At 39.4% G+C, this 12465-nt stretch overlaps 1 protein-coding gene and 1 long non-coding RNA gene across 2 annotated transcripts in view; one reads left to right on the top strand and one right to left on the bottom strand.

Moving 5' to 3' along the window:
- Positions 1 to 12465, bottom strand: part of LOC118026299 — a 34104-nt gene that overhangs the window by 19667 nt on the left and 1972 nt on the right. The gene's annotated exons all lie outside the window — the stretch shown is intronic.
- LOC118026298 (ATP synthase subunit d, mitochondrial-like) lies at positions 7288 to 7877 on the top strand. The gene has a single exon (XM_035029062.1). The coding sequence runs from the start codon at positions 7313 to 7315 to the stop codon at positions 7796 to 7798; it is 486 nt and encodes a 161-aa protein (XP_034884953.1). The 5' UTR covers positions 7288 to 7312; the 3' UTR covers positions 7799 to 7877.

Raw genomic sequence — 12465 nt, 5'->3', positions numbered from 1 at the left:
AACTTTTATTCACACCTGGTAGTAATGAGATCACCCGAACTTCTGCCCCAGGTTGTCAGTAAAGTCCATGAGGGAAGCCAGTAATTCCATCCCCACCCAGTGGTAATGAGGCACCACTTCCTGCCAAGGTGGTATCAGAGAGTGCTGGGTGGAAGGCTAGGACTTTTACCACATTCCAGTGGTAACTAGGCTTCCCAGCCCCGTGCAGTGTCCACAGAGGCCCCAGTGGGGATCCTGAACTCCCATCTCCACCCAGCAACAATGAGATGCTCTTCTGCTTCCCATCTCAAGGTTCAATGGAGGCCAAGAGGGGAATCTGAACTTCCACACCACCTGGTAGTAATAAAGCATCACCACCTTCCCTCCACTGCTGTGGTGTCATAGGACACCTGCTAAAACAGAAGATGATCTAGAATCTTGTAACATAATACCAAAAATTTTGTCTAAGATACGGGGCGCCTGTCTGGCACAGTTAGTTGAGTGACCAACTCTTGGTTTCGGTTCAGGTCGTGATCTCAGGGTTGTGAGATCAAGTCCACTCAGTCCACTGAGTGTGGAATCTGCTTGAGATTCTCCCTCCCTCTTCCTCTGTCCCTCCCACTCGTGCTCTCTCTCTAAAATAAACAAATAAATCTAAAAAAAAATGCCCAAGATACAACTGAAAATCACTTACATCAGCAACCAGAAAAATTCCAACTTAAATGAGAAGAGACAATCAATAGACACCATACCAAGATTATATAGATTTGGAATTATCTGACAAGGATTTAGAAGGAGCTATCATAAAAAAATGCTTTGACAGGGGCACCTGGGTGGCATAACCCATTAAGCGTCTGACTCTTGATTTCAGCTCAGAAGATGATCTCAGGGTTGTGGGATCGAGCTTTGTGTCAGGCTTCAGGCTCAGTGCAGAGTCTACTTAAGACTCTCTCTCCCTGGGTGGCTCAGTCAGTTAAGTGTCTGCCTTTGGCTCAGGTCATGATCCTGGAGTCCTGGATCGAGCCCCACGCCAGGCTCCCTGCTGAGCAGGGAGCCTGCTTCTCCCTCAGCTCCTTCCCCAGCTCATGTTCTCTCTCTCAAATAAATAAATTAAATCTAAAAAAAAAATATTCTCTCTGCCCCTCTCCTGACTTGCTCTCTCTCTCTCTCTAAAAATAAATAATCTTTAAAGAAATGCTTTGACAAGCAATTATGAACACAAATACAACATGCCATTTCTGGGCATATTGAGTCTATTACCAGCTTTAGTCTGATATCCTCAGGAATTAGAGCTTTGTTAGGTATTCTGATTCTTTGGATAATGGTCTTTAATTTTTTCCTCCCAAATCATAGAAATAAACTCATTATGTGGCCCTGTTTAGTATCCAGAATACTGCTAAATACTTTCAACCAGAAGCCTGGTGAACAGTTAAAAAATCCAAATAAATCTTTGTATATATGTTGTAAAACCTCACTCTTTCCTTCTCCAGCCAGTCGTAATGGTCCGACTAGAAATTCTCTGAACAAGAACATATCAATTTTCTATCCTTCTCTCCCCCAAGAATCAAAACTATCCTTTCCACATGTCTATTTCTTCTTCTCCTTTTTTTCTCTTCATTCTTCTTGTATCCAGATGAGTTTTGCCATTTAGCATTTCCCTGATGTTTTCCTCTTCCCATCCTTGCCCTCATTTGATCACAGGCTTTGCAAGAACAGGATGTAATCCTCAGGGTATATTGAAAAGGTTCAGTTGGTTTCTCATCTTGTTCACAAGAGGTTAATCTGGGAAAGTCTTTGGTCCCTTCCAAGACAGTGTGACCTGAATCTGCTAAGGTCTATGGCATTTTGAATTTGATGTTGTTTTTGGCATCTTCTTTAGAATCTCTTCATTCTCTGAAGTTGTGTCTAAAAATGCTAAGGCTTGGGCATGGCTACTTATGTTTGAATTAAAAATATGGTGTAATCTAATGTCATATAAAGTTTGACAATAGAGGGGTGCCTGGGTGGCTCAGTCGTTGGGCGTCTGCCTTCGGCTCAGGTCGTGATCCCAGAGTCCTGGGATCGAGCCCCACATCAGGCTCCCTGATCCGCGGGAAGCCTGCTTCTCCCTCTCCCTCTCCCCCTGCTTGTGTTCCCTCTCTCGCTGTCTCTCTCTGTCAAATAAATAAATAAAATCTTAAAAAAAAAAAAAGTTTGACAATAGAAGAAAATGTATTCTCTTAGCACTGTGCCTACTATATGCTTCTTAAAACATATGTGCTGGGTGGGGGGTGGGATGACAAATTTCAGTCGGCTAATTTAGATAAACAAAACCTGGTTAGCCCCACCCCCACAATACAGTTGTGTCAGCAGGCTGGACCCTGTTTAACCTCATGATATATCAATAAATCAGTCAGTTCTTTTTTTTTTTAAGAGTGACATGATCTGATTTACATTTTTATTTTTATTTTTTTAGTAATCTCCATACCCAATGTGGGGCTCAAACTCATGACCCTGAGGGCAAGAGTCCGCATGCTTTTCCAATTGAGCCAGCCAGGTGCCCTCAGTCAGTTATTTTTCTTTTCTTTTCAAGATTTTATTTATTATTTATTTGAGAGAGAGAGAGAAGGAGAGACAGTGAGAGAGTACAAGTGGGGAGGAGAGGGAGAAGCAGCCTCCCGCAGAGCAAGGAACCCATACAAAAGATTTCACTTTTCACCATGAGGTAATAAGCATGGATTCCTTGGTGCGTACTGTTTGTTTTTATTATCCAAGTTAGAACAGCACAGGAAAATTATCTATTGTTGGGTTGGGAAAGAAAATTTTCAATGGGATTCAAATGAAGAGCAAAAGAGGGAAGAGAAGGAAGAAAGGGAGAGATAAGGGGTAAAATTAGAGGTTAAAGATGAAATACATAGTTTTTCATGTATTTCAAGGAGAATGTGGAAAGAAAACAGCTATAGAGAATAATAGAGAAGCTAACCTAAAAGTTCTTTAGCAACAAAAATATGCTTCCCTTTTTATTCTGATTAAAAAGCACCAATGAATCCTCCTCAACATGCATCTAAATAGCTCAACATTCCAAATGTGAAATAGCTCAACATTCCAAATGCAAAACACATCAACATACTTGCATGTAGTGCAGAGGAGAAAACATTTAACAGCCTATCTGCAACATAATTTGTATAAGCTCCATTTCCTCCTACCTCCTCTGCAATCATATTATAAGCTAGGTTCTACAGCCACCTCTATCCATTTCTAAAACAGAGTGATTCAGGGCAAAAGCTTATTATTATTATTTTTAAGATTTTATTTATTTATTTCTAATGTTTACTTATTTATTTTTTTTAGTAATCTCTACACCCAACATGGGACTGGAACTCATGACCCTGAGATCAAGAGTTGCGTGCTCTACTGACTGAGGTAGCCAGGTGCCCTAGCTTATCTTTCAGATCTGCATTTTCTTGGATGATTTACAGTGGAGATTTAATTATTTTCTTGTACACTCTGAGTATGAACATTGAAGGAGAAATTCAATCTTCTCTGGATTACCTCCACTTTTTTCTACATAGGATTATAGCAAATGATGATTCAGATAGTTTTTTCCTGCTTTCATGTGCTATTAAGATGGTATGTACTCATGGAACACAATATCTGCCTCAAGTAAAGTGGCATTAGAAGGGCAAATCATATGGCCTATTTATATCTGTATAGCTTTTTCTTCTCATTTTAGGTTTTCCATTAAATCTTTGAACATATTTATAATAACTGTTTTACATTCCCCATTAGCTAATTCCATCATTTCTGTTATTTTTGATCTATGATTTTTTTCCAGGTTATAGAACAGAATTTGTTTGTTTGGTTTTTTTTTTTTAAAGATTTTATTTATTTATTTGAGAGAGAGAGTGAGAGAGAGCATGAGAGGGGAGTGGGTCAGAGGGAGAAGCAGACTCCCCACTGAGCGGGGAGCCCGATGCGGGACTCGATCCCGGGACTCCAGGATCCTGACCTGAGCCGAAGGCAGTCGCTCAACCAACTGAGCCACCCAGGCGCCCATGTTTGTTTGTTTTTTTTAACATGTCTAGTAATTTTTTATTGGATGCTGGGCATTATGTATATTATATTTTGGAAGGTTGAGATTTTGTTGTTCTCTTCAAAAAGTGTTGAAATTAGGGCTGCCTGGGTGGCTCAGTTGGGTAAGCATCTGCCTTTGGCTCAGGTCATGATCTTGGGGTCCCGGGATCGAGTCCCACATCGGGCTCCTTGCTCATCTGGGAGCCTGCTTCTCCCTCTGCCTGTCGCTCCCCCGATTGTGCGCTCTCCCTTTCTGATAAAAAAATAAAATCTTTTAAAAAATAAATAAGTGTTCAAATTAGTTTTAGCAGGCAGTTCATTTATCTGCAGATCACCTTGATTCTGCTGAAGCTTGCTTTAAAGCTTTGCTATCATGGGTGTAGTGCTGACTTTATTCTAGGGTTAATTAGCCTTATTACCAAGGTATGATCCTTCTCAGATCTCTTTTGATGACCCCAAATGTTCAAAGAAGTCTCTGTGACCCAGATGGATGGAACTCAAATGTCCTCAAGTCCTGTGTGAAAAGTCTTTTTTTTTTTTCTTTTTTTTTTTGCCTGGCTTTGTGAAATTTCACTCTATGCATACATAGGGAAATATTCAGCCAATTGACCAGGAGGACCCTTGTGAAAATTTCTGGGGCTCTTTCCATATGCAGCTTGCTTGCTTATAGTATTCTGCCCTGCAAATTCCAGCCACCTCAACCTCACCATACTAGAATTTGTTTCTTATCCTATAGAAACTAGCATGCTCTATTTGAGTTTCCTCTTCCTTTACTGAAGTTTAAAAATTGCTTCCAGTAGGGTTCCTGGATTTAGAAAAAATCCAATATTGCATTTTTATATATGCTTATACAAAAAATTATTCATTACGTATCTGAAATTCAAATTTAACTAGCTATCTTTTATTTTCTCTGGCAACCCTACTGTTAGGCAGAAAGCCAGGAAAACTGTGGGGCTCATTTAAATTGTTTCTCTAATCTCAGAACTCACAATTGTGAACATACTGTGGTCCCAATATCTGAAAACAGTTGTTTCATAAGTGTCCAGTTTTCTAGCTTACAATGGGAGGACAATTCTATACCAGTTACTCCTTCTTGGCTAGAAGTGGAATTCCACAATGCATCTTTAAAGCAAACAAGGAAACAAATAGGGTTGCTGCCCTATCTGGAATTGTTCAGGGGAGTCATTAAGAAACAGTAAATAAACATGTCACTTTTACTCATCTTGGAGTATGCTGTATAAGTTATTCATGTAAAAAAGAGCTCTAATCTAAAACTAATGATGTAATGTATGGGGATTAACATAAGAATAAAATTAAAAAAAAAAGAGCTCTATTACAGTTCAAGGTGTCTTATCTGAAATCATTTTATTTGAAATCTTCTTACTTAAAATCACTATTTCTTTTTTGCTTTATGGGCTTTAAATTTATCTCAGTTTCAGCTGGTCTGTACAATGTTAAGCTATTTCTTTGGGAAGTCACAAGAATCCTGCAAGGTGAATTCTGGGCACTTTACACATTGTCTACTGTTAGAGTATTTCCCATATATCCTCAAAAGTAGTGATATGTTATGCGGCATCTTCACGCAAGAGAGTTCATTTTATTTACATAGATTATTACAACAATAACTCATTTCTTGGGAAGTTCAAAGAGATAGTGTTCATAAAACAATAGTTACATGGCATGGTAAAATGAACCTGTGCCTTGTGAAGATGAGAGGGCAACTAATATTTATTGAGTATCTACTCCATGCCAAGTGTTTTATATTCAGTGGTGTGTTGGAGCCAGTCTGTGCCAGCTCGTATGCGCTTGTGAGAGGCGATTGTTAAGTTTTCAGGAATCTTGCCAGCCATTTTTTAAACCGTTGGAAGCTTGAAATTGACAACAGGAGGAATATTTATACCATGAAAATGGTCAAATGCCACAAATCATGGTTTCTCCATCAATTCCAAGAGCTGATTGTTAAGCATTTACCAGCACATCACTGTCATCACATTTCTTATGTTATTTTATCCTCCCAACAGCTCTGTATGGTATTTATTAGAATGCACAGTTTAAAGATGGAAAAAAGACACCAATTACATAAGTAACATGTCCAAATTTTCCTAGAGGACAAGAAACAAAACCAATTCTTTGTAACTCTATTTCCTTTCTGCTTATATCTCTATACCTTTGAGCCAGGAGACTTAAACTGAGTTGTTGCTTTAATGGTGACTGTATGTTCTTGGACCAATACCTGACCACTATGGATCAGCATTTATTCATCTGTAAAGTTGGAAGCAATGGACTACTCAATATCCAACATCTCTTTTGGATGTAATAGTCTCTGTTGTTTACTAATTCTTCCTCTGCCCAACTGTGGCAAAAATGCTAAGAACAAACACCTACCAAATAGTTGTTAGAAAAAGGGATTTGTACCAGGAGGGGCTTCATGGGACTCAAAGCTATGATACTACCAGATTTTTTTTTTTCCCCTCAAATGTCCACCATCAAGGAGCTAGAACAGAGAAAATGTATGTAGCAGGTTGATTTATTAAAAATTTGACAGGGCGAAGTAACTTCCTGTAAATTAGCTGTCTTGTTCTCTCAGTCTTTGACTAAAAGTTATCCACCACTATCCTCTGGCCCCAGAAGAATAAACAAGTCTTTGTGTCATTGATGGGCTTATTGCTAAGGTCAACTACGTAGATCTTTGTTTTCAAAGGATTCATTAATGGAGAAAATTAAGGAAGAGGACTTCAAAAGTAGAGGAGAATAATTCAATTTCAGAAGATGGGTAAATTCCTAAACACTGAGAGAAGAATTGCGGGTTTATAAGGTTCATAAGACTCAGTTTATGGGTTGCATATGGGAAAGATTGTAGGGATGCCTATATGGACCAGGCACTGAGTGCTTTGGCTGTAGGGCTCCAACAGTTTCTAATAATGGGGCACTACTAGAGTAGAGACTCTTGAACAACCACTAGCCTTTGAATGGACCAAGAATTGATTTCTGAAGCAAACGTAGACTGAGGACTTCCTTATTTAGCTTAGGATAGAGTATTATTTGATTTTAGTGATTGGGCCTTACATCAAGTTTAATCTGGTTGTCATGGAGAAATGTATACTTGTTATATACAAATAGATGTAATTCATAACATCCAATATTATCAGCAAAGACATTCCATACTTATACTTGTGTAGCAGAGTGGTTAAAAATGATGATTTTAAATGCTAACATTTTCACCTTGATAGGATTAGAAATTTGGGGGCAGGGGCCGCCGGGGTCGGTGAAGGATCTCAAGATGGCTGCACGAAAACTTGCTCTAAAATCCATTGACTGGGTAGCTTTGGGGGAGATCATACCCCAAAACCAGAAGACCATTGCTAACTCCCTGAAATCCTGGAATGAGACCCTTACCTCCAGGTTGGCTACTCTCCCTGAGAAACCACCTGCTATCGACTGGGCTTACTACAAGGCCAATGTGGCGAAGGCTGGTTTGGTAGATGACTTTGAGAAGAAGTTTAATGCCCTGAAGGTTCCTGTGCCAGAGGATAAATATACTGTTCAGGTGGATGCTGAAGAAAAAGAAGATGTGAAAAGTTGTGCCGAGTTTTTGTCTCTCTCAAAGGCCAGGATTGAGGAATATGAAAAAGAGCTGGAGAAGATGCGGAACATAATTCCATTTGATCAGATGACCATTGAGGACCTGAATGAAGTCTTTCCAGAAACCAAATTAGACAAGAAGAAGTATCCCTATTGGCCTCACAAGCCAATTGAGAATTTATAAACTTGAGTTGGGGAGAAAGCTCTGGCCCTCGTATTGTAAATGCTGGACATTAAAAATAATGATACGGAAAAAAAAAAAAGAAATTTGGGGGCATGCCTCAAGAATAAAGGAGACACAGCTTGAACATGGCAGAAAAATGGCTAAGGGCCCTTTTACAAACAGGGGTATCTAATATCCAGAGTTAATTCTTTTAAGTTCTAAATCCCCCACCACTCCAAACCTTAAATAAAATCTGACATATGTACAATTGCCTCATGGGATTGTATGTATGTGTGTATGTGGGGTGTGTGTGTGTGTGTAAATCAAGGAAATAGGTTGAATTCTCTCTATGAATCATTAAGATACAAAACAGAGACTTTGTACACGGAAAAGAAAGACAATCCATAACTGAATTAATACCGTAGAAACAGGAGTGTAGAGACAGGGTGGTCACTAAAGAGCATAATCTCCCAGGAAATCATAGAAACCTTGGGAGGTCATTGGATTAATCTTGTCTAGCTCTGTTAGGGTCCATTATGATTGACTGCCACGACAAAGCCTTCATGCTTAACCACTGCCAACACACAGACCTGCATGGATCGGTGAAATAGTGGTAAGAACAGAGAGGTCCCCACTCATGTTCTTGCACGCTCTCTCTCTCTCAAATAAATGAAATCCTTAAAGATTTCATTTATTTGAGAGAGAGAGCACAAGAGAGCACAAGCAGGGGGAGGGGCAGAGGGAGAGGGAGAAACAGACTCCACACTGAGCAGGGAGTCTGATATGGGGCTCAATACCAGGACCCTGGGATCATGGCCTGAGCTGAAGGCAGATGCTTAACCGACTGAGCCACCCAGGTGCCTCAAAATCTTAAAAAAAATAAAGTAACCACCTGCCTCAGGCCTGAAATGCTTTCTTCATTTATCACAATTTCAACTGCTGCCTTGAGGCTTTCCTCAATTAATAATTACAACAATAATTTCTGTGTGAATGTCTGTCTGTCTACCTACCTATCTGATTCTTTTAAATGTATTATCTAATTAGATCTTTGTGAAGACCCATAAATTAGGCTGGATAAGTGTTATGTTGCCACCACTTATAGATGAAGACACTGAGGTTTAGAAAGCATTGCATAGTCACACAGCTAAGAAGATAATTTAAATCTAGATAATTCTTGCTCCAGAGTTCCCTCTCTATATATTGTATTACTTTTCCAAAGTTCCTTCTATGTATGTAGGTAACTTCTCTGATTCAGTGACTCTAGGAGTTACAAACGTTTTAAGCAATGGCAGTATCTTTTTAGGAATTCCTAGAAGTAGAAGTAGACCCCAAGACAACAATTTCAGTGCAAGCAGTTTATCTGGAGGGTGAAGGAGATTTAGGAAGGGTAGGAGGAGATGAAATCGGGGAAAATGCAGCCAATAAAATCTATGAAATTGAGCCAGCTAGGACAATGAGTGACTCGAGCTTAATCCCTTAATCCCTCTGGGGAAATTGGAGACGGTGTAGGACACATGGCTCTTAGTTATCCCACCTAGGAGGCAAGGAAGCTGGGGTGTGAGCTCGTCAGTCTTTGATTAAAGATTGCTCGCAATGAATGTTACTCTGTAATACTTCCAGCTGGCTGGACAGCAAAGCTGGCTCAGGTGGCAAGAGAAAGCCCTCCAGGAAAGAAATATATGTGCTGGCAGGTGGTAACTGGGCCTGGGCGTGTGAAGTGGTAAGAGTGAGGGAATGTAAGCGAGGCACCAACAGCACCTCATGGGAGGCATCAATGAAATATATATATATATATTTTAAAGATTTTATTTATTTATTTGAGAGAGAGAGAGAGAATGAGAGACAGAGAGCACGAGAGGGAACGGGATCAGAGGGAGAAGCAGACCCCCCGCTGAGCAGGGAGCCCAATGCGGGACTCGATCCTGGGACTCCAGGATCATGACCTGAGCTGAAGGCAGTCGCTTAACCAACTGAGCCACCCAGGCACCCTCAATGAAATATTTTTTACACAGTCATCATACTAATTTTTTCCTAATAAAAAAAAATCATTAGAATTAAGTATAGTATTATAATTTTAAGAGCCCTTTCACATATATCATCTCATAAGATAATCAAATGGTCCTTTGATGTAAACAGCATTGTGCAGATGGAAAAGCAAGATGTATATTTTATCTCCTCCACGAGGAGATCTCATAAATTTAAGAGTACTTCTTTTCTCATACCAACTTGTATTCTAAGTTCCAGTTTTCCCTTATTTTGGGAATTTGTAGAACATTTTTTGGTGGGACAGGCATGGGAAGTAGGAAAATTTAAGAGGTTGGAGTAATGAAGAACATTTCTGGACCCCAATCTAAAAAACCTTTTTCTCAGAACTATATGACCTAAAACAGCATATTAGAACTTAATTAAAAAATAAACAAAGCCAATATTAGTTATAATCAGAAAAATCATGTATAGATGAAATTTAAGTAAATGAAAATTTGTTCAGTTTATGTCATATTATGCAGTAGAAGGATCATTTCTCAGTAAATGATTTAAACAAAAGTGTTCCTCCTCACCCCTTCTCCAAGTCTGGCAAGATGAGCTTTATTTCAATGAAGCCAACACTGGGAGTAATGGGAGAACCCTAGGACAGTTGGAGGCAGATTTTGTATTTACTAGCTTGTGTTTCAAGGTGGCTAAATGAATGGTAACTCTGTCTGGACAACCCCTTTAATGGGATTCTCTCTTCTGGGCTGAATTGCTGTTTTTAAGAATTTTTCCACTGATGCTTGGATAAAGCAAAGGAGTAACTCTGCTCTTAACAATTATAATGAGAAAATAAACAGCTTATGACAAGAACTTGGTCAAGATATAGCTTCTTGTAGGCCGTGTTTTTGTTTCATTATAAAGGTAAATCTGGTATTATTTTAAGAAACTAAAGGATTTACATTTTTAAATCCTTGATAACAAGGATGAAATCTTATTATTAACATGCTAGTAGTTAAGTTTTAAAAGTTAAACATCAAACCTCTAACAAATCAAAATTTTTTAAAAAAGATTTTATTTATTTATTCATGAGAGAGAGAGAGAAAGAGAAAGAGAGAGAGGCAGAGGGAGAAGCAGTCTCCTTGAAGAGCAGGGAGCCTGACGTGGAACTCGATCCCAGCACCCTGGGATCACGACCCGAGCTGAAGGCAGACGCTCAACCGACTGAGCGACACACACGCCCCTCTAACAAATTAAATTTAAATAATTCTTTTATCAGTAGAGAAGTCCTGTGATTAAAAAAGTCTATTCAGGATTTTAAAATTTAATTTTAGTAAAAATGAGCACTAAGAATTTAACACTGCAGACCAAATCTTTTCCGAAACCATGAGATTTTCATTTCAGCTGTCCCAGTGTTATTTGTTTGTCCTGCCTCCTGCCTTTCCAGTTTATCTCTCAAAGCTAAGAACACAAAGGCAGTATGTTTAGGGACAATAGGACACATTTGTAGCCAAAGCGTCAAGGGAGCAAGGCAGGGTTGGACAAGACAAAAGGTGCATTTGCTCTCATTTGCTATGGTTTATACAGCTGTTGGTGCCTTCCCGGCCTGACCAACATTTTAAGGCATGTCAGATAGGAACTTCTACCAGTCATATAAATGTGGCCAAAGTAAGAAATGGGCCAGCATTTATCACAGAGTTGCACAGACTCAAGTTCTCTGCAAATTTGCTAGTAAATTGGCACATTATCCAGAAAAAAAAAAAAAAGAAAGAAAGAAAAGAATAAAAATTCCCAGGCGCCTGGGTGGCTCAGTCGGTTAAGCGTCTGCCTTCAGCTCAGGTCATGATCCCAGGGTCCTGGGATCGAGCCCCGCATCGGACTCCCTGCTCAGCGGGGAGTCTGCTTCTCCCTCTCCCTAATACTCCCCACCAACCCCCTCGTGCTTGCACTCTCTCTCTTTCTCTCTCTCAAATAAATAAAATCTTTAAAAAAGAATAAAAATTCTCTAAAAATGATCTAACGGTAATTCATGGTTTGACCTTCATTTCTATACACAGATCCACCCTTAGAACATAAACAACCCCTTACGTTTTTATATTTCTTTAAAGCCCTGAAAGTATTCCCATTTAGTATTATTATTTGATCGTTACAGTAAACCTCTGAGGCCAACAGAATGAATATTTTCAATATTACCCTTTAACTGAAGATGAAACTCTGGCTCCAAGACATTAATTAGTAGGTCTAAGATCCTAAGAGCTACCCACCCTCCAACCCCTCTTGTACTATTGATTTGCTAGTTTTTTCTCTAATAATTTAAAGATACAAAAGGAAAATATAAAGTCAGGAGGAAAAGTCCTACCCCTTTGGAACATTTTCTTCCCTTAATATTAATTTAAGTGTCAGGAAGCTTTCAGTGACTAAGGTAAGGATTAAGATATATAAAGAGGGAAAGACAAATTCGCTGCCCTTCAGTTTCTCGACCTAACAGATAAAGGTAGCAGACAGAGTCCTGGAGGGCAGATCTATAATGTGAAAGGCCTGGGGGTCTTCTTTCTTTACAGTGCTCTGTATGACACTCTTTAGAGAACTATCTAGAACTGGTAGAAGTAAAAGAGCAAGTACACAGTTCAGGATCCCTTGTGTCTCATTCCACCTTCTTGGAGTGGGACTTCAAGGAGAAATTTTCTGGGAAACAATGGGAAGGTCCTGAGAGACTGCTG

Source organism: Mirounga leonina, unplaced genomic scaffold (genome assembly GCF_011800145.1).
Source record: "Mirounga leonina isolate KUSES-001 unplaced genomic scaffold, KU_Mleo_1.0 Mir_224, whole genome shotgun sequence".
Taxonomy (NCBI): domain Eukaryota; kingdom Metazoa; phylum Chordata; class Mammalia; order Carnivora; family Phocidae; genus Mirounga; species Mirounga leonina.
This window is presented reverse-complemented; position numbering and strand designations above follow the sequence as displayed.